General features: G+C 40.6%; 2 protein-coding genes across 9 annotated transcripts in view; one reads left to right on the plus strand and one right to left on the minus strand.

The window, feature by feature from the left end:
- The window catches only part of PIGF (phosphatidylinositol glycan anchor biosynthesis class F), a 25,479-nt gene extending 8,213 nt beyond the window's left edge, over positions 1 to 17,266 (plus strand). Inside the window, exons 5-7 of one of the 6 annotated variants that reach the window (XM_083832121.1) lie at positions 345 to 453; positions 12,968 to 13,101; positions 16,819 to 17,266. In XM_083832121.1, the coding sequence (XP_083688247.1) occupies positions 345 to 453; positions 12,968 to 13,081 (223 nt within the window). In that variant the 3' untranslated portion in view covers positions 13,082 to 13,101; positions 16,819 to 17,266. Of the gene's footprint in view, positions 1 to 344; positions 454 to 7,299; positions 13,356 to 16,818 lie in introns of those variants that run through there. The other 5 variants (XM_083832122.1, XM_083832124.1, XM_083832123.1 and 2 more) reach the window with 5 other exon arrangements.
- Positions 6,418 to 23,401, minus strand: part of RHOQ (ras homolog family member Q) — a gene marked incomplete at its 5' end in the record, with an annotated part of 25,339 nt that continues 8,355 nt past the window's right edge. Inside the window, 3 exons of one of the 3 annotated variants that reach the window (XM_083832128.1) lie at positions 6,418 to 13,682; positions 14,427 to 14,522; positions 15,304 to 15,468. In XM_083832128.1, coding sequence (XP_083688254.1) covers positions 13,650 to 13,682; positions 14,427 to 14,522; positions 15,304 to 15,468 — 294 coding nt within the window. In that variant the 3' untranslated portion in view covers positions 6,418 to 13,649. Of the gene's footprint in view, positions 13,687 to 14,426; positions 14,523 to 15,303; positions 15,469 to 23,401 lie in introns of all 3 variants that reach the window. The other 2 variants (XM_083832126.1, XM_083832127.1) reach the window with 2 other exon arrangements.

Consider the following 23,401-nt stretch of genomic DNA (forward strand, 5'->3'; position numbering starts at 1 on the left):
AATGCACATAGTGTTTTTGTGATATTTTAACTTGCTGTTGTTATGGTGTTTCAAATTCAATAGGAGTGTTTTCAGATAAAATAAATTAGCTTTTTCAGTAAACACCTCAAGGGGAAAAGATCTACTTAATGAGTGTTATAGAAAGACTGTGATTATAGCTAAAATATGCAACTTACATTTTACATATAGTTTGTATATACCTGTTAGGAGAAACTTGCATGCTATTTATCAAATATATTGATTATTTGTTTGTAATCTCAAAAATCTTGGAAGACATCAGATCTAATATTCGGAACTGGTAACTTTTGCTGGTGTTGAAATCTTGTAACACACTTCTCTTGCAGAGCTACCTCCATCTGGGAAAACAGTCTACAGATTACTACAACATGCAGTATACTAGGAGCTTGGTTTGGAGCATTTCCTATTCCTCTTGATTGGGATCGACCTTGGCAGGTTAGTATCTACACCTTTATCATAAATATATTTATTTTCTGGGTATAAAGCTACAAAATTGTCCTGCAAGCTACACAAAATTGCTCTGAAACTGTACGGGTATATTGGATTTACTCATACCTTGTTTCTGTAGGGTTGTGCCAAACATTCAAAATGCCATTAGAAGCATCTGTGCTTACAGAATGAGGATGTAAAATGCAGAATTTTTGCCCTTCCTTCAAAAGAGATTCTTTGTTATAGATTTATGAGCATGTTTGCTGCATGCAAGTTTTCTCGTGAAATAGAGCTGTAAGGGTTTTCATATGAAAAAGCTAGACAAGGAGGAAGAGAAATGTGAAATGATAAAGATGGCTCCAAGTTTGTCTACCTTTAGTCTGGTATCTTTTATTGCTTATGGGTAGGGAAGGAAAGATGCTCTCCTAGTGTGTTTTAGTTCCCCTCTATCTTCCATAAAAGCACTTAACAGAATGCATTTAAAGTAGATTTGGATTGATTTGTGGAAATGGTGCAGCCAAAACACTGTACTGAAAACTTACCTTCTGACTTCAGAGGAAGGCAAGGGTTAGCTTCATAGTTGCACAATAAAAAATGTGAAGCTGGCATTGCAGATTCTGTTTTTCTAAATTCACGTCTGTGCTATTATCTTCATGTTTTGTTTGGCACGGAGAAACGATTCTATTAAATATAACCAAAATCTGCAATTGCCATAAAATGATGATAATAGTACCAATTTTTCCTAAAGATCCTCAGTGGATATTTTCTTTCCTCAGGTTACCAAACTCATAAACTCTCAGCTGAGTAGCACCTAGCAGGCCTGTTCTTAAGCAGACAGTTTCAAAGGTTTCTTTCAGAAGTCAGTATAGCAGGCAACGCTTTTCTCTGGGATTGTGGCTTAGAGCTGCAACAGGAATTTGTCTTCCAAAAGTAGAGAACAGCCTGTTTTTATACCATCAGCCTTTCTATACACCAGTGTAAAGAGACATTAACATTTCTATTTCAAAAATAAGATTAGAGGAGTAGAATAATACCTTAAGTATAAAATAAAGTTTTCATCCCTAAAACAGCTTGGTTTTATTTTTGCACATTATTTCACCGTCAGTCTCACATAGAGGCTGGCTAGTGTTGGCAACTAGTTTATTGTTGCTGGTCTTTCCTGAATGTCATCCAGAAAACCAAGGAATTAGTTGAAATGCAACCTCATCTCTTCTTGCAATGACCTTTTTGCAATGAGAAACGAGTGCTTCTTTTCTTGCTCAGCTAGGATTTTAAAATGTCACGTCACATCTGGCAAGTTTTATGTTATTCACATGCTTGCAGTTAAAATTGTCTGTGTCTTCACTCACTGTCATTTGTGTTGTGAGTCAATCCATGTAAGTGTTGATGAAAACTTGCATTTATACAAGCATGTAATGGCATGTTGTCCGTTCCTCTGCTTTGTTCACATCTGTCAAAAAGAAGTCCAAAATGCTCTCTGTCTCCTCTTTGAATTACCCTACGTGTTGCATTTCCTAGTATAGAATTTCATCTTCTGGCGTGAAAACTGCTCTGTATGAATAATAATTCAGAAAATAATAATTGATCAGAATTTAGGATTAGAGTGACTCCACATACATGAGTTTTGGATGATACTCGGTAATTTAAATGTAATATCGAGTGCCATCTGATACATCCAGAAACTCACATGGGACTGCTGGATATTGCACAGGACATAAAAGGGAACCCATCACCTTCCAGAACAGTAGGTGGAGACTAGGCTGAACAGTAGGATACCTAAAATGGCACTGGACACCCATATTTAGATAAATGAATACCATCCACATGTGTGACTGCTCATCTCTTTTAAGAAAATACATGCATGTGGGTACACACACACACAATCTCAGACTTAGCTAATATGCTGTGTATGAAAACTTCACCTTTTATGCACCGATGGTATAAGGAAAACTTAATGAAAGTCAACAGGCTCTGATTAACAAAGCAAAGACATATAACAGCTTAAAACAGATAACTTTAAGTACAGTTCATTTCTTTACTTGTCCATTCCCTCTGTCACTCCACAGTAGGAGGCACAAGTTTGGTAATGGTCTGGTGGCTTTCTGTGTTTGAAAAGTTTTCAAAGTCATACAAACCAAATGTAACTGACTGAAGTTAAGCTCTGGAATCTATACATCTAAAAAGATACTATCTGGCTCCTGCAGAAACCTCAGATACCATAACTTGTTGCTATTTCTGGGCATGAATGCTTCCTAGGGAACTCAGGAAGCAGCAAAAACTGTATGTCTGTATTTCTCTTTCCTTTTACCATCTCCACCCTCATTTCTGATGTACTCTTGATACCAAAGTTATCAGGGGAGAGTCTCTGACTACCAACTCCTGCATAAAAGCTTTCTTTTTCTGTACCTACCAGAGCTTTTACTGCTGTGTTCTTTTCATTGTGTTCCTTTAATTTCTTCCCCTCCCCACTTCCCCTTGTAGGATTTAAAATCATTGGGGGGGGAGAGGGGGGGGAATCTTACTACTCATTTTTGAGTCTGAACTGCTTGATCATTACTTTAATCATCATCTGAGCAATTCAAGACCTCAGATGAATAGAGAAGCTTGCTTATCACTTGTGCAGGCTGCCACTTCAACAGTCTTTGAAAACTACAGTTTTAAATGCTAATTTTTTTAGGATTTGCTGTATAGGGGAAGATGAAGGAAGCTCCTTATAAAGGTTTTAAAAGTTAAATTATTGCAGAAAATTGACAAAGTGAAGCACCAAAATTGTAACACATCTTGAAGGCAGAAGTGAACCTTCTTTAAAGTAGCTTGCTTAGAGAATCCATTTGGTCAGAAGTCCGCAGTCAGCTGTTGATTTATTTTATTTTTGTTTTGTTTTCCTGAAGGTGACCTCTTAAGTATTGGTCACCAAGGCACAGGGGGGAAAAAAAGCGCAAGTGTCATGGCCAGGCATTTTCAGTAGTTGCCCAGAAACACTGCTTCCTACTTCAGCCAAGTTGACATGTGTATGAGTGAGCTTCATGGAAACACTGAACTTTTTGGAAGGGTTAACATGACTGTTTTGTCGTTCTGTCCCCTCTGAGTATGAATTCAATAAGACAGGTACTGGGTTGCATGTAGTAGCTCTGCATCTCTGTCTCAAATCTTTGGAGCCAAGAAAAATTTCTGTCATTTCTCAGAAGTTCTGAGTACAAGCAACGAAACCCCTTTGTGCAAGAGTATTCTTCTTGCTACCCGATGTCAGGTAGTTACAGAAGCTCATGGTAGACTCTTTCACAGTAGCAATGCAAAAGAAGAGGTGCTTTAAGGTGTTGTCTTCTGCCTAAATTAGAGGAAAGAAAAATGGTCCTAATAAGGGATTATGCTATTGCTGCAAATCTGCTTGCTTTGGGAAGAAAATCTTTAGTGCTGATTGCCTGTCTACTGACTGATTGATCCAAGCACTGACTTACTAATCATAAAAAATACATAACATAGTTATGTACATAACACAGTTGCGGAAAGAGGTTCTTTAAAAGAGGAAAAAAATCAAAACCAAAAATCCCCCCTCCAAAAGACATGGGTTGGGAGTGGTTTGTGTAGAACCTAATCCAGCTGGTACGCTTACAGGAACACCTACAGATTAAGCCCCAAACCAGGTCTGAAAAAATCATGGAGATCTTACTATAGGCTCAAAAGTAATTACAACCCAGTCAAAACTAAATTATTTCTAGGAATGTGCATACACAAAGTAGTAAGCTGTCAAGCTTTTGACATTAGCTGTTTCTTATATTAGTCTAAAACCAGAAAGCTTGAGAATTACAATTCTGGATTTATCTGTCTCACAATCAAAAAGGGATTCAAATGGAATAGCTCAGCATTTGCATTTGGACCCAGGACTGGGCTTTGAGATAAGGACAAGTTTCACTAGTGCTTGGCTGTTTTTTTGGGTTTTTTTTTCGTATCTTAGACCCTTTGTTGCACACAAACTTAAAAAAAAAAAATAGTGGAAATGGTTCTCCTCTAGAACAGAAAGTGTGGTTTAGACCTTATTTATTATGTGGGTGTTATTATACAGACTAGGGGATGAGAGGCTGGAGAGCAGCCCCACAGAAAGGCATCTGGGGGTTTTGGTCAACAGCAAGTTGAATCTGAGCCGGCAGAGTGCTTTGGCGGCCAGGAGGGGCAACCGTGTCCTGGGGTGCATCAGGGACAGCACTGCCAGCTGGGCGAGGGAAGGGATTGTCCCGCTCTGCTCTCCTGGTGCGGCCTCACCTTGAGTACTGTGTGCAGTTTTGGGTGCCGCAGTATAAGTAGGACATAAAGCTATTAGAGAGTGTCCAGAAGAGGGCTACAAAAATAGAGAAGGGTCTGTAGGGCAAGATATATGAGGAACAGCTGAGGCCCCAGAGCAGAGCAGGCCGAGGGGAGGCCTCATGGCGGCCTGCAGCTCCCTCACGAGGGGAGCGGAGGGGCAGGCGCTGAGCTCTGCTCTCTGGGGACAGCGACAGGACCCGAGGGAACGGCATAGAGCTGGGACAGGGGAGGGTCAGGCTGGGGGTTAGGGAAAGGTTCTGCACCCAGAGGGTGGTCGGGCACTGGGACAGGCTCCCCAGGGCAGTGCTCATGGCACCCAGCCTGCTGGAGTTCAAGAAGCCTTTGGACAGTGCTCTCAGACATGTGGCTTCATTTTTGGGTGGTCTGGTGTGCAGCCAGTTGGACTCAACAATTCCTGTGGGTCCCTTTCAACTAAGGATATTCTACGGTTCTGTGATCATTTTAGAGGGTGGCATTAAAGCCTTTAAGACCGCTTGTTGCAAAATCTGGATCTAATGTTTCTGTTGGTTATGGTTAATGTTTGTGGTGTAACTGTGTTATGGAAACACAGCTGCCTCTGTATCTTACAATGTAAAGGCAATTCATTATTTAAAGTGTTGTAGAAAAGGCAAAATTGTTACTACAAGAATTGGGTCAACAATAGTTGAGAAATACCACATAAAGCAAACCAAAAAGTTGCTGCTACTGTCCTTATGCTCTGTTTGTAGCCCTGAAATGTCAAAAGTTAGCAAAAACCTCTGACATTCAGGAGGTACTATATGGATTTAGAATAAAAAGTACTATTGCTATCAATTTAGCTTTGTTACAACAATGTAATGTAACCTGAGATTCATAGAAAAAGTTAAGCACTGCATTTCGGATTGATAAATATTTCCACTTGATCGGGATTTACCAGACACTTTTATTGAATCTAATTTCTACACTTCAAGCTGTAAACAATTTTGAAATGTTTAAAGTCTACTTTTAAATTAACTGTAGTACAGTTCAGGGAGCGGAGTGTGTTATTCTTAAAGCCACTCCTGTGAAGTCAGTTTTTTCATGGAAGTGGCTTCAAGCAAATGTGGCCTGTAGCCACTCACATGAAGCAAGCAATGCGACTGAAGGAAAGAAAGAAAGGGAGTACTCAGTATGCTGCAGCATAGCATGCTCAGCAGAGTACTGAACGCAGCTGCCTTCACTGTTCCGGTACGCACCTGTTCTCCCAATCTCCATCCTGATACATACAGTGATTCTTCTGATGCAACTTTGTTGCTGCTTTGTGGCCTTAAAAGAGCAATTAAGGAGAAAACAAAACTGTAGGTTGGTTTTTGGGTTCCTGGAGCTTCCCAGTCCTCAGCTGTTTGTATTAGTACTAGCATCTATTCCCACAGTCACAGCGTCACAGAATCATCTAGGTTGGAAGAGACCTCCAAGATCACCGAGTCCAACCTCTGACCTAACACTAACAGGTCCTCCACTAAACCGTACCACTAAGCTCTACGTCTAAACGTCTTTTAAATCTTAACAGGAGAACTGAAAAATGATACGGTAGTCATCCCTTTACATCGTGATTCATCCTTAGATGCTCACAAACCAAAAGAAAACATTGGTTCTTTAGGCATACCTCTTGCGACACACAACAAAACCAAGATAATTACAGATTTCTCAGAAAATCTTCACTTTATTTTCCTTGTTCATATTGTGAAAAATATTGCATACAGGGGATATTCAAACTAGTGGGCCTGTCTACATTTAAATCTAATAATGTAAAATGCATGTTTTAGAATATAACAGACAACTTTAGGTAAATAATACTTAATAGGAACAGAATATTGGTTTGGAAATAAAATGACATTCATTGTCTGAATAGTGTTTCAGAATGGAAATGAAAAATGTATAAAGCACTTGTTAGAATTACAGAATATATTGCTGAAAGTCATTTGGTGTCCTGATGATTCATTTTTTCTTTATTCTGTTGTTATTCTTTAAGTAACTTTTTTATATCTAATTTGGCCATGCCTATTGCCCATCTGCTGGTTTTCAGAAAAAATATTTTTTGTAACGGTGCAAACCAGTTGGTCAGGGAGGCCTACTCTGGGGTTCTTCCTTGGTTATGGGCTTCATTCTGCAGACCTGTCTTCAGCAGAGGTAAAAATGTAAAGATAGCTGTCTTACAGGAATGCAAGTCCCTACAGTAGTTAACATTCCTGTATTTAAAAAAACAAACCAAACAAACAAAAAAAAACCCCACACTTTTCAAGACTTACCCTGCAAGACATGTTTCAGCGTATTACAAATGTCAGACTGGTAGAATAAGTATTTGCCAGTGTTTTGTGATTACTGTCAAATTTGTAAGAAATTTTACAAATAATTTTTGAGGCTTAATTATGATCACTTACCTAAGGCTATTCTAGATGATGTTCAGAAGTTTTAAAAAGTCGGGAATCCATCTCTGATTACTTCTAGCCCTCTGATACACAGCAGTTATGTAAGGATTAGGGCTAGTTGGGATAGTTCCAGCAAAGAAATAGGAAATAACTGCCTTTGTAGTTTCTCGTTTTGTTTTCAGATTGACTATTTCAGGTTGATGGTGTGCTTTCAGTAACCACTTGTGATTACGATCTGAGCTTTGCGTATCATCTGAGAAGTGGAACCTCAAAAGAAAAACACCACCGAAACAGAGTGGTATCGTTTAGGTGGTACTAGATGCAATGTGATGCATCCTTTCTTTGCACAGCCTGGGGTAATTAGTTGCACAACAAGATGGTATAATTGAAGACGAAAACCTCATCTGCACACTATATGCTGTACAACTAGTATTCCAGACATCTCATTCATCATTGACAATAACCGAATTTTGCAAATAGTGAAGTTCCTGTTTTTATTGCATATTTTGACTCCAGACTTTTAAAAACGTCTTTAAGTTCACGGTGTACATGCCCACCTGTTTTTTTCATAGCATTAACTTTGATCTGTAGTAATTGTTGATAATGATAAAAAGTGGCTTTGAAAACATATTCTGTCTACAGTGTTTTTATATCACTAGGTGACAGTGAAGTGTATATTCCTACTTTATACTAGATGACTAAAACTTAATAGGTAGAACTCAAGATAGAACTGATAGAACTCAAATGAGTTGACTGACTGCCATGTAGCAAGCCAGTGACTCTAAATATTGGCCACAAACCTCTTGGACAGTTCCAACCTGAAAAAGAATCCGTGAAGAATCTTGGGTACAGATCTTTGTGGTTACTTGAGTAAGCTGAAACAGAACTATACATTTTCAGACTACGTTGTTATTCTTAACACAACTCGGAGTTTCACTCCTGTTTTTGCTTTAGCATCTACTACTGTGAAAGTTCTGTTGTAACAGAAGTTACTTTATGTGACTAGAAAGGACACTATCCAGTGGGTGTTTGTTTTGTTTTTAATTTGTTTAGTTTTGATTTATTTTGTCTTGTTTTAAACAGAGGTAGAAGCGTGGTTCCACTTTAGTGGGGTTTTCGTTGTTTATTTAAAGGTATGTTTCTTAATGTAAACCTTAATGGTGAGGACAAAGGCAGTTATGCTTGCTAGAATTTTAGAACACAAATACACAAAAACAACTAGTTACAAATACCAGCCTGAAAAAAACTTCACACTTTTCTTCTCCTCAGCACGTGCTTGTCAACATACACAGTCTGTACAATGTGATAAGACACTTTTAGTTAACATTCACGCAACCAAAATAGATTAAAGGTACGTACTGAATTTTTTAAAACAGTACAGGTTAAGCAATCTGCAATTTAAGGCATGTTAGAAACAGAGGGAAAGTCTTTGTGCTCATTTATTCAGTTTTTAAATGAAACAAAAATCTTACATAGCTTTCCAATTGACAGTCAAAAATGGATCTTTTGAAATAGCAACAATACAAAAAAAATCCTCATTTAGGAATATGAGAAAAGCACTCAGCTAGAGAATGGGACTGGTTTACTTGAAAATAAACAAACAAAAAACCCAAACCAAACAGTAGATTGCCCCCACTGCATTTATGTAATTAAACTTCCAGCAGTCAGCTGCTTACTTTACAATATCCTTTAAAACTTTATTGGAGTGTTACTGCTCTGGTCTGTAAGAATCTGGCCTTTATGTCGTTATCAGTGTTTATGTAATTACCGCTGCATGGGATGCAAGTTGCAGACTCATAGTAGAGGACAAAACTGTCATGCAGCCGGAAGTCTGATTTAATTAGTTATGTGCATAGTACTTGCTGTGATCCTGCAACATGCTCTGCTTTCCATGCAATGCGTGAAGCATTCGCACATCAGCTCATAGGTGTTCTAAAGAGCACTTGGGAAATTAGCTCATTTATGTTCTGAAAGGCTGGCAATTTCTGTTCCGAGTCCTTGTTCTTAAGATAAATTCTTATATATAATAGAAACCTTGCAATTCTGCAGTGTCTGTTTAGCTAGCCTAAAGAAATTCTTTTTAAGTCCTGTCACCGATGCCAGACGAAAAGAACAAGGGAAAAAGAAAACTGAAACAGCAGAAGTCAGGATTGTTTTCTATTAATCATTGGCTTCTGCTCTGTCCCTTAAAATTCAATTTGTGTGCTTCTTGAGCATGTAGGTGGGGATTTGTTTTTGCCAAGCCACTGTTCAGCTTCCTAGTAATCATATACAGGTTGTTAGAACTGGCCTGTTTCCCCATGCATTTGATATGTAAACTGACAGTTTTTGTATTAGGCTGTGAGGATGGTAAGCTGATGCTTCCCAGCTGCTGGGATACACAAGGTATTTCACGACAGTTTCCTGAAGAATGTTCTGTCCTGCCTCCTACGCTCCCCATATTTTTCCATCCAGATCAACTCCTTCCCCCTCAAAAACGTTTAATTAGGCAGTGGTGCCTAACATCTTATTCCCCTGCTGCCTACCCAGCCCAAGCATGACATCGGTGATGGAGTAGGGTATGTCAGCTTCCCCATGACAAAAAGGGGCATGAAGTAGGAGACACTGAGCTGAGTAGTGCCCTGAAGGAGAAAGGGCTGTGTTACAAGTTGGGTACATTAAACAAGTGGAATGGAAACTCTTGAAAAAGGCAGGTGGGTATCAGCTGCTTAGATATTTATCACTTAGTTAATACCAAGTCAGGGACGCCAAACCAAGTTTAAGAGAAAGTACTGAAGACAGGGCAAAAGCAGACTGATCGTGCAAGTCAAATTCATTTTAGAAGGTCCAGTGGAAAGTGATTGGATCTCAGAAGAATGAGGCCAGCAGCTAATGCAAAGGAAAGCAATCCGCTTTCTTAGAAAAATTGCACTGCATTTGCCACAGAGCAAAAAGCATCCAGAAGGACTGTTATTTCAGTGCAGCTGATGGGCTTAAGAGCCGCATCTTAATCTGTCTTTGATAATTTGCTTCTTTAGATATACCCTTGAGTGCATCTGGCTATAAATAGTCCAAAGGCCAGCAGTCAAGAACAAAAGGTGCAGAGCTAATATCATCACCTGTTCATTTGGTTTTTGCCCTGCTTTAACGGTTAGCAAAAATAGCATAAGCACAGCAATTCTCTTAAATCCAGGCTTTTAACTCCTGTGCTTAGGGAGTTTTAAGAAGGCCAACCAGTCTGCCTTCAGAACTATTTTGGGCCATTTGACCAGTGTAAGGTACATGACACAATAATAATATTAAAAATGTACCTGACCTAGTACCCTTCTGTGGCACTAGAAGGGTGGTGTTTCTTTTCTTTTTCATTCACGGTCAGTGAGAAGGAGTGTTGTATGGTTTCTCACCTTTAACCCTTCCTTACCTTTGCTGGCTGCCATTGGTGAGGGTTGGATTTCAGAGGTCATGCGTTAAGTGAGACAGCCTGAAACTTGTGTGAGGTAACACTGATTTTTAAAAAGCAAAGCAAAAACCGAGTGGTTTGGAGGGCAGATGGAGGTATCAATAACATTGACGGTTACGTAATTCAGAAAAACTATTGAGAAGCTGTGCTCCAAGTTGCGATTCAGTCAGGAAAAGAAGCTACAACAATCAACAGAGATCCTTTTAATCGTAGCAACAATTGCCCACTATACACAAAATACCAAAAGATACAGGGTGAATGGGTCATCAGGGATATCGATTTACCAGTTACGGGAACATGACAAATTCAGAGTCCGACATCTGCTTACACTTCTGAAAAGCAAATAGGCAACTACAGATTCACCTAATGTAGGTAAAATTTAATGAAGGATCGTTGATCGCTCACAGATAGAGAATTTGATGCAAAAAAGACCACTGACTTGTGAAGCCTCTGTCCATAGTTTAGTAAATATTAGAGTAGTATTTGACTTCACCAGCGGATAAGAGAGTTTGATTGCTGTTTCCACCAAATGTTACTGAGTGAGCAGCTGGGGTCACAGGGAGGTTTTTTTTGCTTTGTCCTTTACACACACGTAATAGCCTGCAAAATGCTAGAAATAACTTGATTAAATTTTATTTAAAAGTTGAAAAGATCTACCTGAAGCATAAGTTTAGCCAAGGCCACAAAGTCATGTGAGTTTTACATACATGTAATATCTTACCATGCCAAAGCATCTGAAGGTTTTTTATAGAAGATCTACAATGCCACTGTTAAATGAATGGAAACAAGCAAGTCTTTGGTTTGAGAGGCACCAGCCAAAACATTCTGGCAACAAAACCAAGTAGCAGAGAGACAATGTCCGGAAATGGAAGAATGAAACAAGGTCAATAAAGAGTACCTAAGGCACCTTGTTTATAGTCATCTTTGCTACACTCCTTAAGACCTCCAAATAATATATAAAACTGCGAATGCTAAGGAATGTGAAGATGAAACAGCAGAGGACAAAATAAGTTACTCTTATTCCTAGTAAAAATTCCAATGATCGAAGGACATGAATAAATATATTTCTCCAAGTGATAATGAAGTAAGGAGAAGAATTAGAGCTAGGAAAATGAGTGAAAGGAGGAACCAGTACCATTAAGAGTAAATTAATTTGATAGTCATGAATTGCCAGTCAAAATGAAGTAGGAAAAAAAGCCTGGGCGCTGAGATGTGGATATATTCTTTAATGTCTAGTGCATTTCTCAGTCTCAAGTACTATAGAAGGTGGGAAAATCCCCCTTAATTTAAAAAATAAAGAATAGGAGAGTGCAGTCTGTACTCGCTTAAGAACTGTACAGCAGGAAGTGCAAAATTGACCCTGCAATGTGCAAAGGAGAATTTTGAAGAGGGATGGGAATTCAGTTTATTCTACAATAAATATTTTTAATTGCCAGCTTAGTTGGGACCTTCATCAAATGCAGCACGTAGTTGACTGGTAAAATATGCTACATCTGAGGATAGAATGGTTGCAGTTTTGTTTTGGCCCTTCCTCCGTGCAAATCAATACCAATTTAAAAGGGGGCGAGGGGTCCATTACTTCTCTTCCATACTAGATGCTTTGTTAAAGTGAGTCAGCTGTATTGAGTCAGTTCCCTGTTCTTATGTTAGGAAACAAAGCTTATAATTAAAACACTCCTGGAGTCTTCAACATTTTTATGTTTTATATTCTATGTTATATTATAAAATATGATATTTTTCCTGAACTGGGTACAATGTTCAGTTTCCAAATTTACGTTCCCTTCCTTCTGCTAGCCAGAACGGGAACTCATCCCTTTGCCTACTTTTCAAGATCAAAAGAAAAACCCTCTATTCATCACAATCTCTGGCCTTATTTGAGTAGTTCATTTAGACACACCTCTGAAAGTTTCAGAATGTCATGAGAAATTGGAAGGAAAGACTGAAAGAGGCAGACTTAAAATAGAATAGTTTCAGTTGGAAGGGACCTACAAAGATAATCGAGTCCACCTGTCACAAAGAAATCTTCAGGTTTCCCAATGTGTGCAGCAGAACAGGAAGTCAGGTTAGCTGAACACTTCACGGGATATAAATACTTCCAGGTTTTTCACATAGTTTTGGGAATATCAAACTAACGTCTGCAATAGCCAGAAGCCTGGTTACATTTTAATGTGTATTAATTAAAAAACTGTACAACAGCATTTAGTGTTCATGAAGATGCATGTATGACTGTTACACTTTTGGCATTTTTAGGAAAGCACATCAAGCTTTAAAGCAGAATGAGACTGCATTGTCTTTCAGTACCTAGGTTACACTGAGAATTTGTGCTCACGAAGTACAAAAAACCACAAACATTTTTCTCAATGTCTGTTTTTACCTTGCATTCTCCCCTCAGGTATGGCCCATTTCCTGTTCCCTCGGAGCTACCTTTGGCTATATGGCTGGTCTGATTATTGCACCTCTGTGGATACACTGGAACCGGAAGCAGCTTACATACAAAAGCAGATAACTGGAGCAAAGAGAGACAAGGTATTTGTGCAGATTCCATACAGACTGTGCAAATGTTTTTTGTTGGGTTTTGTTTTGTTTTTTTTAGATATATATGTATATGTGTAGTCAAAGCAGAAGACTATCCAAATTCAGTTAGAGTATTTCAGGCCAAGCATCTCCACTCAATAGCATCACACAGATGCTGTTTCAACATGGTGCAGTTTTTGCTTCCTCTAGACTATGTAACCCTGAGAGATTGTACCTTCCAGTCTTAATAAAATATTTGTAACAGACGTGGTGGTTTCTTATTACAAGTTCATTGAGTTTGATTTTATTCCTCTGGATTTCACTGGTTGTAGAAGGCAGAATCATAGTTTTAGCTTTCAAACAAGTTCGCCGTGTACCTTAATGCGTTGTATTTAAATTCAGTAGAATTTCACAGTAAGCTTGGCCATTGTCAAATGTATCTCACGTGATTAAACAGCAGTTTATGCATCTTGAGCCTATCCTCTTCTTCACCGTGTGTTTCTTTGGAGTCAGAATGGCTATAATAGCTTCATCAAAAACAGTCTTCAGTCCCTTCTGTGTTAAAGCTGAACATTCCACATAGCAGTAGGCTCCTATCTGTCAAGAAAGTAAGTTAAATCAGTAGCGATCTACTTCAGCTGTTCAGATCTGCACGTCAGAAATTTGTTTCTATAGTGACACCACGAAGTTTGGCTGTGATCTTGAAAATTTATCTGAATGTGCTTCCTCCTGTAGGAGACACTAGATTTGTGTTTTCGCCAAAGATCTGGCATTTATTTAAGCTGGTTTGGTTTATAAAGGAAGCATATTAAATAAACTCTTTGTATTGGCAAGGGGGTCCTCAGGCATTTTTGATAATTAAACAGCAAAAAAGAACAATATAACCAAATTATGTTTCAAAAAAAGTCTCTCTAAAACTGTCCTGATAAACAGTATCCATGCAGTGTGTTAAAACAGTGTATAGCATTCTGAAATCATTTCCTAGAAATGCTTTCAACATCTTGCTTCAAAATGAGGCTTGGACAAGGTGACCTCAAAGGGTCCCTTGCAACCTCAACCATTCAGTGAGTTTTTGATTTTAATTATCTCTGATTCACGCTTACATAGTTTTTAAGGAGTTTCTAGACATGAAGTTAGAACAATTACTAATAGGGTAGTGCTATTCCATAGGTCTAAGCTGTATTCAACAATATAAGTAAATATTGTTAACTGGTAACCAGTCATAAGGTTTCATATACTGGCGGGTAAAAGAAATGTAAAGAAAGAAAAGTCAGTTGAAAATAGATGGTTTTTTTGCTTCTTTGCTACTTGATTTCATTTAGGAGTATCCAGTTTACCTCTTTTGCTAATTTCTGTCCTTGCTCCACAGATAAGGGCTTCTCTTTCATATCATTCAGTCTTGCCAGAGTTTTTGGGTCATCACGAAGATCAATCTAGCAAGAAAGATTGAAGTCATGTTGGAATAGTTTTTCTAAACAAAAGTCAGCAGGTTATATGACATCCTCATTTTAGAGCATAATTATTTAATGGAGAATTTCATGTACAAAAAAAAAAGGTGTCACATCATGGTTCAGATTGTGGATCCTTACTGATTCAAAAGCTCTGGAAATTTAAGCTGTGAGCTACTTTTAATCCAGAAGGACCACACATTTACTCCCTAATTCAGCTCTTCAGTTAGAATACCAGAAAGCTTATCTAGCAGTGGCAGCAAAATTAACCCAAATATAATAGCAACATGTTAGTCACTTCATGATTGAAGTCCAGTCCATGGCCCACAAGAAGCAAGAGGAAATTGTCTCAATCCTCCCCTTGATCCTTTGCTTCCATAAATAATGGATATGAGCAATAGCTGGAGACCGAAGTATTCCAAGTAATGTTGGAGGGTTATTAGATGAACAACCTTTACTCCTACAATAGTACTATGTTAGTATGAACAGACAATTCTATTCAGTAAGTCCCATGACTTTTACAGAAAGTCACCCTGAGGGATGCAGCCAATCTTGCCACCCCGTTTACGACGTGCAGATTTTTAACAAAATGAAAGTCGCTTATTAGAAAACAATACAGCTCTACTCGTTTCTGGCAATTGTTAGTGCTGTTCTGCAAAGCCAGAAGGAGGTGCTGCTCAGGTCCTGCTGGACTTGAACTTTCAGCCCGAAGAAATCATACAATGAACTGACCGATTTAAATAAACTAAAACAGAAACAGATATACCTGTGTTCCTACTAGTAAAAAGGGAACATTAGGTGCATACTCCTTCAACTCTGGTACCCATTCTTCCTTCACGTTTTGAAATGAAGCAGGGTTTACCACTGAGAAGCAGATAAGGAAGACATCGGTCATAGGATAAGATAAAGGTCTCAGACGATCATAGTCTTCCTGAGAAAGAAAAATTCTGTTATCTGCAATACTAAATTGTTGTTTAATTAATTGTATATTCAGTGTTTCACTAATTGTATATTCAGGAACTGTACTCGTATTTCAGGAAGTTTGTTGAAGCAAACTTTCTGAGTGTTTACAACTATTCCAGGTTAGTTAGTGTGGCTGTTAGAACAAAATCTGCACGTAAGTATATGTAAATGTAAATATAAAAATAATCTCAGTGTTAAAACTGATAGAAACTTACCTCTGTAATAGAATATACGGAAGATTGCTCTTTAAAAAGTTTTCATTTAAAGAAAAAAAATGTTTACAGTCCAAACTTGCAGATCAAAAGTTAGCATCTGTTTGACCAAAGAAAAGTAAGCAGCTGTGACTGCTACGGAGCCACCCAGGTTATACAAAGCTAGGCTAGATTAAGGCTATTTAATGCACTTAACTTACATGTGCTCTTTTGGATTATATGTAGAAGTGATACTTGAGTTCCTCCTTAAGATTTTCTTTCTGGCTAAGAAATTTTACTGTCCTGTGCTAATGATCGGGGCAGAGGAAGGAAGGATCAGAAGGGAGCTCCTTTGTCCAGACTGCTTTCTGTAAGCAAGCTCAGCAAACAGTGGGAAGGAACAGGAATTAAAGATCAAGAACACTATCAAGGGAACATTAATGCCCTTTGGGAAGAACGTGTCTGTTTGAAAAGATTATTATTTGGGTCATTTAGAGCCACAGCATTTAAAGCCCCCAGTCCTATTGCCAGTGCATAGAGTACCCTGGCAACAGAGGTACTTAGGAGCATTGTCCCTGCTGTCAAACAGACACAGTCCCTCTAGCAAGAGAAAGACAGTGGGTTTTGCCATATATTTTCGCTAAGGCCAGGAGAGAATATGCCCCAGCTTCTTTTTGCAAGGATTGTTTTGGTCTGTAGCGGTGAATCGAGGCCCTAGTATTCCTACCTTAGACTTCTGTTTTTTAATATGTATCACTAATACTGAGCCCTGTCATTGCCAAGACGGTGAAGGATGACAGGTTTCTGCCTTCTCTTCCGCAATAAACACCAGTGCATGGTTAATCAGGGGGCTAGGCAGCCTCTCTCTTCCCCACGTAAGCTCCCCATCTTAATTAAATCACACAAATAGCAGAATTACTTGTTCGTTAAATGTAGACAGAAAAGTAATTCAACTCCATGTTTGAAACGAGCCAGAAAATCCAATTTTCGTTTCCTTGGCAGCTGTCACATTACCAGATTATTAACCTATAGTTGCACCCTCAAAAAAGCCCTTCTTTGATTAAATATTAGGTTTTTAAGGTTGTGTCAGTAGAATTTAGAAAACATGTGAGAACTTCCTTCCTCAGCACAGCTTCTGCTAGACCCATCTTTTCATCTGGAAGTCAGCAGCTACGGGAAGAGGACTGTTATCATGAAATGAAGAAGAGATGAGAAAAGACGTGTAGGAGCAAGCACAAGAGGAGATTCTGCGCGAGCGAGGAGGCAACCATTGGCCAGCACTCTTCGGTGTCCTCATGTGCAATTTTGGTTATACAGACTTCACTGCCAGTCCTATACACTCCGCAGTTTTGTCAGTAAGCCAGAGCATGCTGAACTGTAAACATGGACACACCATTTCACAACCCCAGTAGCTGAAACTACTGTGAAACGTTTTGACAGCCCTTTTTGAAGATCTGCTGTTTCTCTACTAGTGTCGGGGTCCTGTTTCAGAAGAAAAACCTAGTAAGCTTGTCTTTTGAGCCATTATGGCTATTCATCGTAGAAAGCAGAAATAAATTTTTTTAAAAATCACAACTGCAGCTCAAAACTATTCGACATTCAATTGTTTTTGTGTGTGTGTGTATTTTACATTTCACTTAGAGCCTGCTCAGAGTTGCCACTCTGTTTTCTAGGGTGGAGATCAAAATCCTAAAAGAAGCTTCCCAACTGCAAATTAGACAGGTCCCCAGAGTACAAAATCTGCATGCAGGAACACTCGCACAGATCCATCAATTGCTCTCCAATTCAGCTCTACTAAATCTACTAAATTCTTGGCAAATACTCATCATTTGCTAATCACAGTATCACAGTATCACAGATTTCTAGGTTGGAAGAGACCTCAAGATCATCGAGTCCAACCTCCGACCTAACACTAAGTACTCCACTAAACCATATCGCTAAGCTCTACATCTAAACGTCTTTTAAAGACCTCCAGGGATGGTGACTCCACCACCTCCCTGGGCAGCCCGTTCCAATGCTTAATAACCCTTTCGGTAAAGAAGTACTTCCTAACATCCAACCTAAAACTCCCCTGTCGCAACTTTCGCCCATTCCCCCTCGTCCTGTCACCAGGCACGTAGGAGAACAGACCAACCCCCACCTCGCTACAGCCTCCTTTAAGGTACCTGTAGAGAGCGATAAGGTCGCCCCTGAGCCTTCTCTTCTCCAGGCTGAACAATCCCAGCTCCCTCAGCCGCTCCTCGTAAGACTTGTTCTCCAGACCCCTCACCAGCTTGGTCGCCCTTCTCTGGACTCGCTCGAGCACGTCCATGTCCTTCCTGTAGCGAGGGGCCCAAAACTGAACACAGTACTCGAGGTGCGGCCTCACCAGAGCCGAGTACAGGGGCACAATCACTTCCCTAGACCTGCTGGCCACGCTGCTTCTTATACAAGCCAGGATGCTGTTGGCCTTCTTGGCCACCTGGGCACACTGCTGGCTCATATTCAGCCGACTATCAACCAATACTCCCAGGTCCTTCTCGGCCAGGCAGCTTCCAACCACTCATCTCCCAGCCTGTAGCTCTGCTTGGGGTTGTTGCAGCCCAGGTGCAGGACCCGGCACTTGGCCTTGTTGAACTTCATACAGTTGGCCTCAGCCCATCGCTCCAGCCTATCCAGATCCTCCTGCAGAGCCTTCCTGCCCTCGAGCAGATCGACACACGCACTTAGCTTGGTGTCATCTGCAAACTTACTGAGGGTGCACTGGACGCCCTCATCCAGATCATCGATAAAGATATTAAAGAGGACCGGCCCCAGTACCGAGCCCTGGGGGACACCACTGGTGACCGGCCTCCAACCAGATTTGACTCCATTCACCACAACTCTCTGGGCCCGGCCATCCAGCCAGTTTCTAACCCAGCGAAGCGTACGCCAGTCCAAGCCCCGAGCAGCCAGTTTCTTGAGGAGAATGTTGTGGGGAACGGTGTCAAAAGCCTTACTGAGGTCAAGGTAAACCACATCCACAGCCTTTCCCTCATCCACCAAGCGCGTCACTTGGTCATAGAAGGAGATCAGGTTTGTCAAGCAGGACCTGCCTTTCATAAACCCATGCTGACTGGGCCTGATCGCCTGCTTGCCCTGCAAGTGCCGCGTGATGACCCTCAAGATAATCTGCTCCATGAGCTTCCCTGGCACTGAGGTCAAACTGACAGGCCTATAGTTCCCCAAAGGCAAGTTACCTTTGCATGACTTACTTCAAAACTTTTATGTTTAGTTTATCATTTTTAAGACCCATTGGATACAAATCCTTGTACATTTGGCCACATCTCGGTAGTGCACCTTACTTCCCAAGCATTCACCAGTGGTCATCTGTGAGTGAGCAATTTTAGTGCTTTTTAAGGAGTGCTCATTGCTGATCTGTCCTGTCCCTGGATCTATTTATATGCCTTTTGATTTATACCCTGCTCCGTCTGCACTGGGCAAGCTGCGGGTCCAGCCTGCATAATTAAGATGTTAAACTGAAGACAAGTACAGTGTGATTGGATACTTTATGTACCACAGCCAAAGACGTACGTGGTATTCACTACAGTGACTTCACTGCATTGACGCTTGCTTAAATTAACAGAGAATTTGGCTATACCCACCAATCCTGCTGCTTGAAACAAGCCAATGCTGTCAGGCTCTCCTTTAAACCTCACCTGTGCTATGAAAATTATGTTCGTATCGATACTCATAATGGCCTACCACCGCTTGTTTTAGTAAGACAGGTAATTCTAATGTAATCTCCCCCCACATGATCAGTTTTAAAGCATCCAAAACTTGGCTATTTACTGTCCCAGTCCTGCATCCTCCTAAGAGAGAGCCTGGCTTCAATGTTACCAGCCTCTAGTGGGCCGTCTGTGTGTAAAGGCTCCTTCTGCTCCCCAACAAATCCCAGGAACTAACAATCCAAACTGAAAGCCTTCTCTGACGTATCGCTGCACTTGGTAAAAGAATCTGAAGTACTATATGAATTTAGGCTGAATATTAGAGAAGCCTGGAAAAAATCTGATCCCTTCAATTATAATTTATTTCCTGAATCTAGTGTAAGGGAAATAAATGTGGCTTATTGTAAAATTAAATGCAATGGCAAAATCTAATTCTCCTAGTCAGTCAACATAAATTCCAATCTGAGTGCATGTACACACCGCACTGTACAGCAATTAAACTTCCAATCTAATTGGCGTAGGCACTGCCTATATATTTAGGCATTAAAAATATTTAAAGAATTTAACTGGAATATTTTAAGAATATAAATAAGATGGGTAAGAAAGCCACAAAGGATCAGAATATGCACTTAGCTCTCAAAAACTCCAGACTGTACTGAAATGGCTCGTTCTCCAATATTTGCTAGCCTTTAAAACAAAATTGTTCACTGTTTGCTGAAGCAGATAAATACAGATAGAAAAAACATGCTGAAAATAGAAGAGTTGTAATGACTTTAAGCAAACTGGACGCAAGTATGTTGGCTTCGTAACTGTTATATGGTGCTGTGATCTTCTATGGACACCCTCCTGAAGACACTAAATTGCAACAGGAGCATACGTCTTTTAAATAGTACCTCTGCAGTAACCCAGGACAGCTGCCAACAGAGACGAGACACGGGAAAGGAAACAAGATGGAGGAACTGGTGACTTGGCTTCTCAGCTACAAGCCGGGAAGGACTGCTTTGGGGTTGTTTTTGTTTCGTTTTGTTTTTAGGAGTGGAGAAAGGAAATCCATAGTTTTAAATTTTCATTTCCCTCTAGTTTTGATTTTCTACGGGTAAATCTAGCATTGCCTGTATCTTCAGCTCCTTCAAGTCTCTCCTTTAGGTCTAAAGTTCTTTCCATCTGTTATAGTAATTCATTATCTGCCTCTTTCAGGTTTTCTGCTGCCTTGTGCTGGAGTACTGAATCACTGTTTTTCACCATATTTTGAATGTTCAGGTGGATTTGTCTTAATGCATCCAAAATTTGGCTATTTTTTTTCCTGACCTTTAACTTCTCAAAAATAGAGGAACTTTTTGCACGTAGACTAAAGAATGGCCTTGCATTGCATTGCAGCAGTGTATTGGTCTTCATTGCAAAGGTTTGCTCAAACCAAAAGCAGAATGCAGTGCTGTATTTCAAGTTGTCTAATTGATTTTAAATTAATACTTTTGCCCAATTCCATGGATATCAGCTGGGAGGCATAGTTAAGAACACAAAAACTGTATTCCTAACTCTGCAACTGACATAATATGTCGCCCTGAGCAAATTATTATTCTCTCTCTACTTGCATCTTCCCATCTGTTAGGGTGTCCCAAAGGGGGTTGCTAGCTTAATAATGCATTAGTCTTTGCAAAGCACTCCAAAAGCTTTTGATGTACACAGCTTACGTGCAGTGGGATATTTTTAAAAAATAAACTCAGACAAACTGAAGTCTAATAATCTCATAAGCATGATTTTGTTTGGTTTATCAGAAAACTGAACGCAGAGGTGCAGGCATACCTGTGATCCCACAGTTTTAGAGCCCCTGTTTTATGGCATCCCCCTCCTCCCTGACCAAGTTAAAGCGGTGGGGACCGAGGTCCTTACCCCTCTCTCAGTACTGTGAGACCACAGGCCTCTTTCTCCTCCTGTGGAACGGGATTAGGGTCTCTGTATCCCATTAGGAGAGATGAAGGACAATTAGAGTCTAAGCCGTCTTGCAGTCAGTACCATCCCACACCTTGACCAAGACATTTGGGGAAATGCACACCTCTAAAGTCTGCTGTTACAGGCAGTGAAGAAGACATGAACCTAGATCATTTTGTTTTCCTTGCAATATGCGGGCTGGTGTCTTTAAACAACCAGCAGAAACCAAATTCCGGTACTTCATTAACATCAGTGGCTGGAGCCCTGAGCAAGGCGTGTCATGCCTGAATTCAGGCCTCACTTTTGTACTCTGGCAGAAACAAAGTTAATGACTTGGAAAGAAATGTAAAGTATACATCCCCAGTCACATAATGCTGACATACTCTTATTAAACAAAAGGAGAAGCCTATTTCTTTTACATTCTGAGAAGGTAAAAGGTGGATGGAGGGGAACAAAATAAAGCCTGCACCACTCTGGAAGAAAAACTGGAACTTGACAACTCTGGGTTTGTGCCTCTGTGTTAGCAACCATCTGTTGCTTTCACAGCTTACAACAGCAATCACAAGAGGAGGTTCTCGCTCCCAACCATCTGTTTTTAGAGGGGAAGCCAAAAATAGACATCAGGCGGAGCTGCTAGAGGAATCCAGCCTTTGTGTAGCGCAGGGCAATGACAACCGCTGCTCACGGGGTCTCAGTGAGGCACACATGCGTAACGAGCTGCTTTCTGTGGAGCAGAATCCCAGCTGTAAAACCAAGTTGTAATCTGTTTCGTAGTAGGATGGTTGGAAATACAAATATATACAAGATTATACAATCCATACAGTTCGCCAAGCTCTAATTTTACCATTTTTGGAGTGCATTTCAAACCTATCCAAGGTTGCAATGTACATAGTTTTCCTCCCTGTAAAGAAATTTCCATTTCAGTAGGCCCCCAGTAATATTTTGGTGAACGTAACGAACGAACCATAACTACTGTGGTGTCTAACACAGCCCCAGGGACTTAGCAGCAGCTCACAGCTACCCCAGCGGGCAGATCCTACTGTCTCACCCGGACTATTTGGAATTAGAGGCTGACCCGCAGCCCTGCCATAAGCACCAGGGAGCAGCTGCCTGCCCAGAAGCACGGCAGGAAGCAGGTTTCAGGTGCCGGGCTGAATCACGCTGTGGTTTCTGATTCTACTACATGCTTGGTGGGGGAGGAGAGAGAGGGAAGTGGTCTGTACTGCCCTATACGAAGCACAAATTGCTTCCCTGCCTTAAAAACCAGCTCTCCGCAGCATTTCGGCACGGGCTGCGTGCACTCCGTAGCCCTTCGCAGCACACCTGCGGGCCCGCTTGGCAAGCCACAGCTCGGCCTGACACAGCACGGCCTGACGCCGCTGCCGGTCCCGTCCTGCAGCCCAGGCCCTGCCACGCGGATCGCTAGGTTCCATTTTGTGGTTGCCTACATCTGTAGACAACCTACAGCTGCCCCTAGTTTCGGGACGCGCGAAACAGGGTCTGGTGATCACTGCCTGGCTGCAGGGAGAAAGAACGCCACAGGCCCCCGGAACCCTTTGGCTTATGGGGATACGGCCTGCACTTCCGAAGGCAGAGTCGTCCTGTCGGGGCCTGTGCACACAGCTTTCCCAGGGAATGCAGAAAGCGGCTGATTTGGGTCCAGCAGCTATTTTTAATTTATAGAAAAGGCTGCAAGAAGACAGGCTAAGTGCTCTCCCATTGTATTCTAAAAATGAAGTAAACTGATCTAAATCCATCTCTAAATTCCTGTGAGGAGGGCTGTTCAAAGGACGTATGAATTATACATTGAAAAAGCCCAGTGTTTGCAAATTACGATTTTTCTTCTGACAGAACTTCCCTCTGGCATATCAGAGAACTACGCAGCTGCTTACATGTCTGAAATGCTTTTCTGTATAGAGAAATAACTAGCTGAAAGATGGAGCCTACTAAGATGGATTTTAGAGCCTTGAGACAAGGATGGAATATGCCCTTTATTATACATAAAATTGCCTTTGATTGATCAAAATTGATCCCAGTCTTAATGTGGGATTAAATACTGTCCAAATCCTACATCTTGGCATGTGGTGATACTAAA

This window comes from Anser anser (assembly GCF_964211835.1).
Source record: "Anser anser genome assembly, chromosome: 3".
NCBI classification, from domain to species: Eukaryota; Metazoa; Chordata; class Aves; order Anseriformes; family Anatidae; genus Anser; species Anser anser.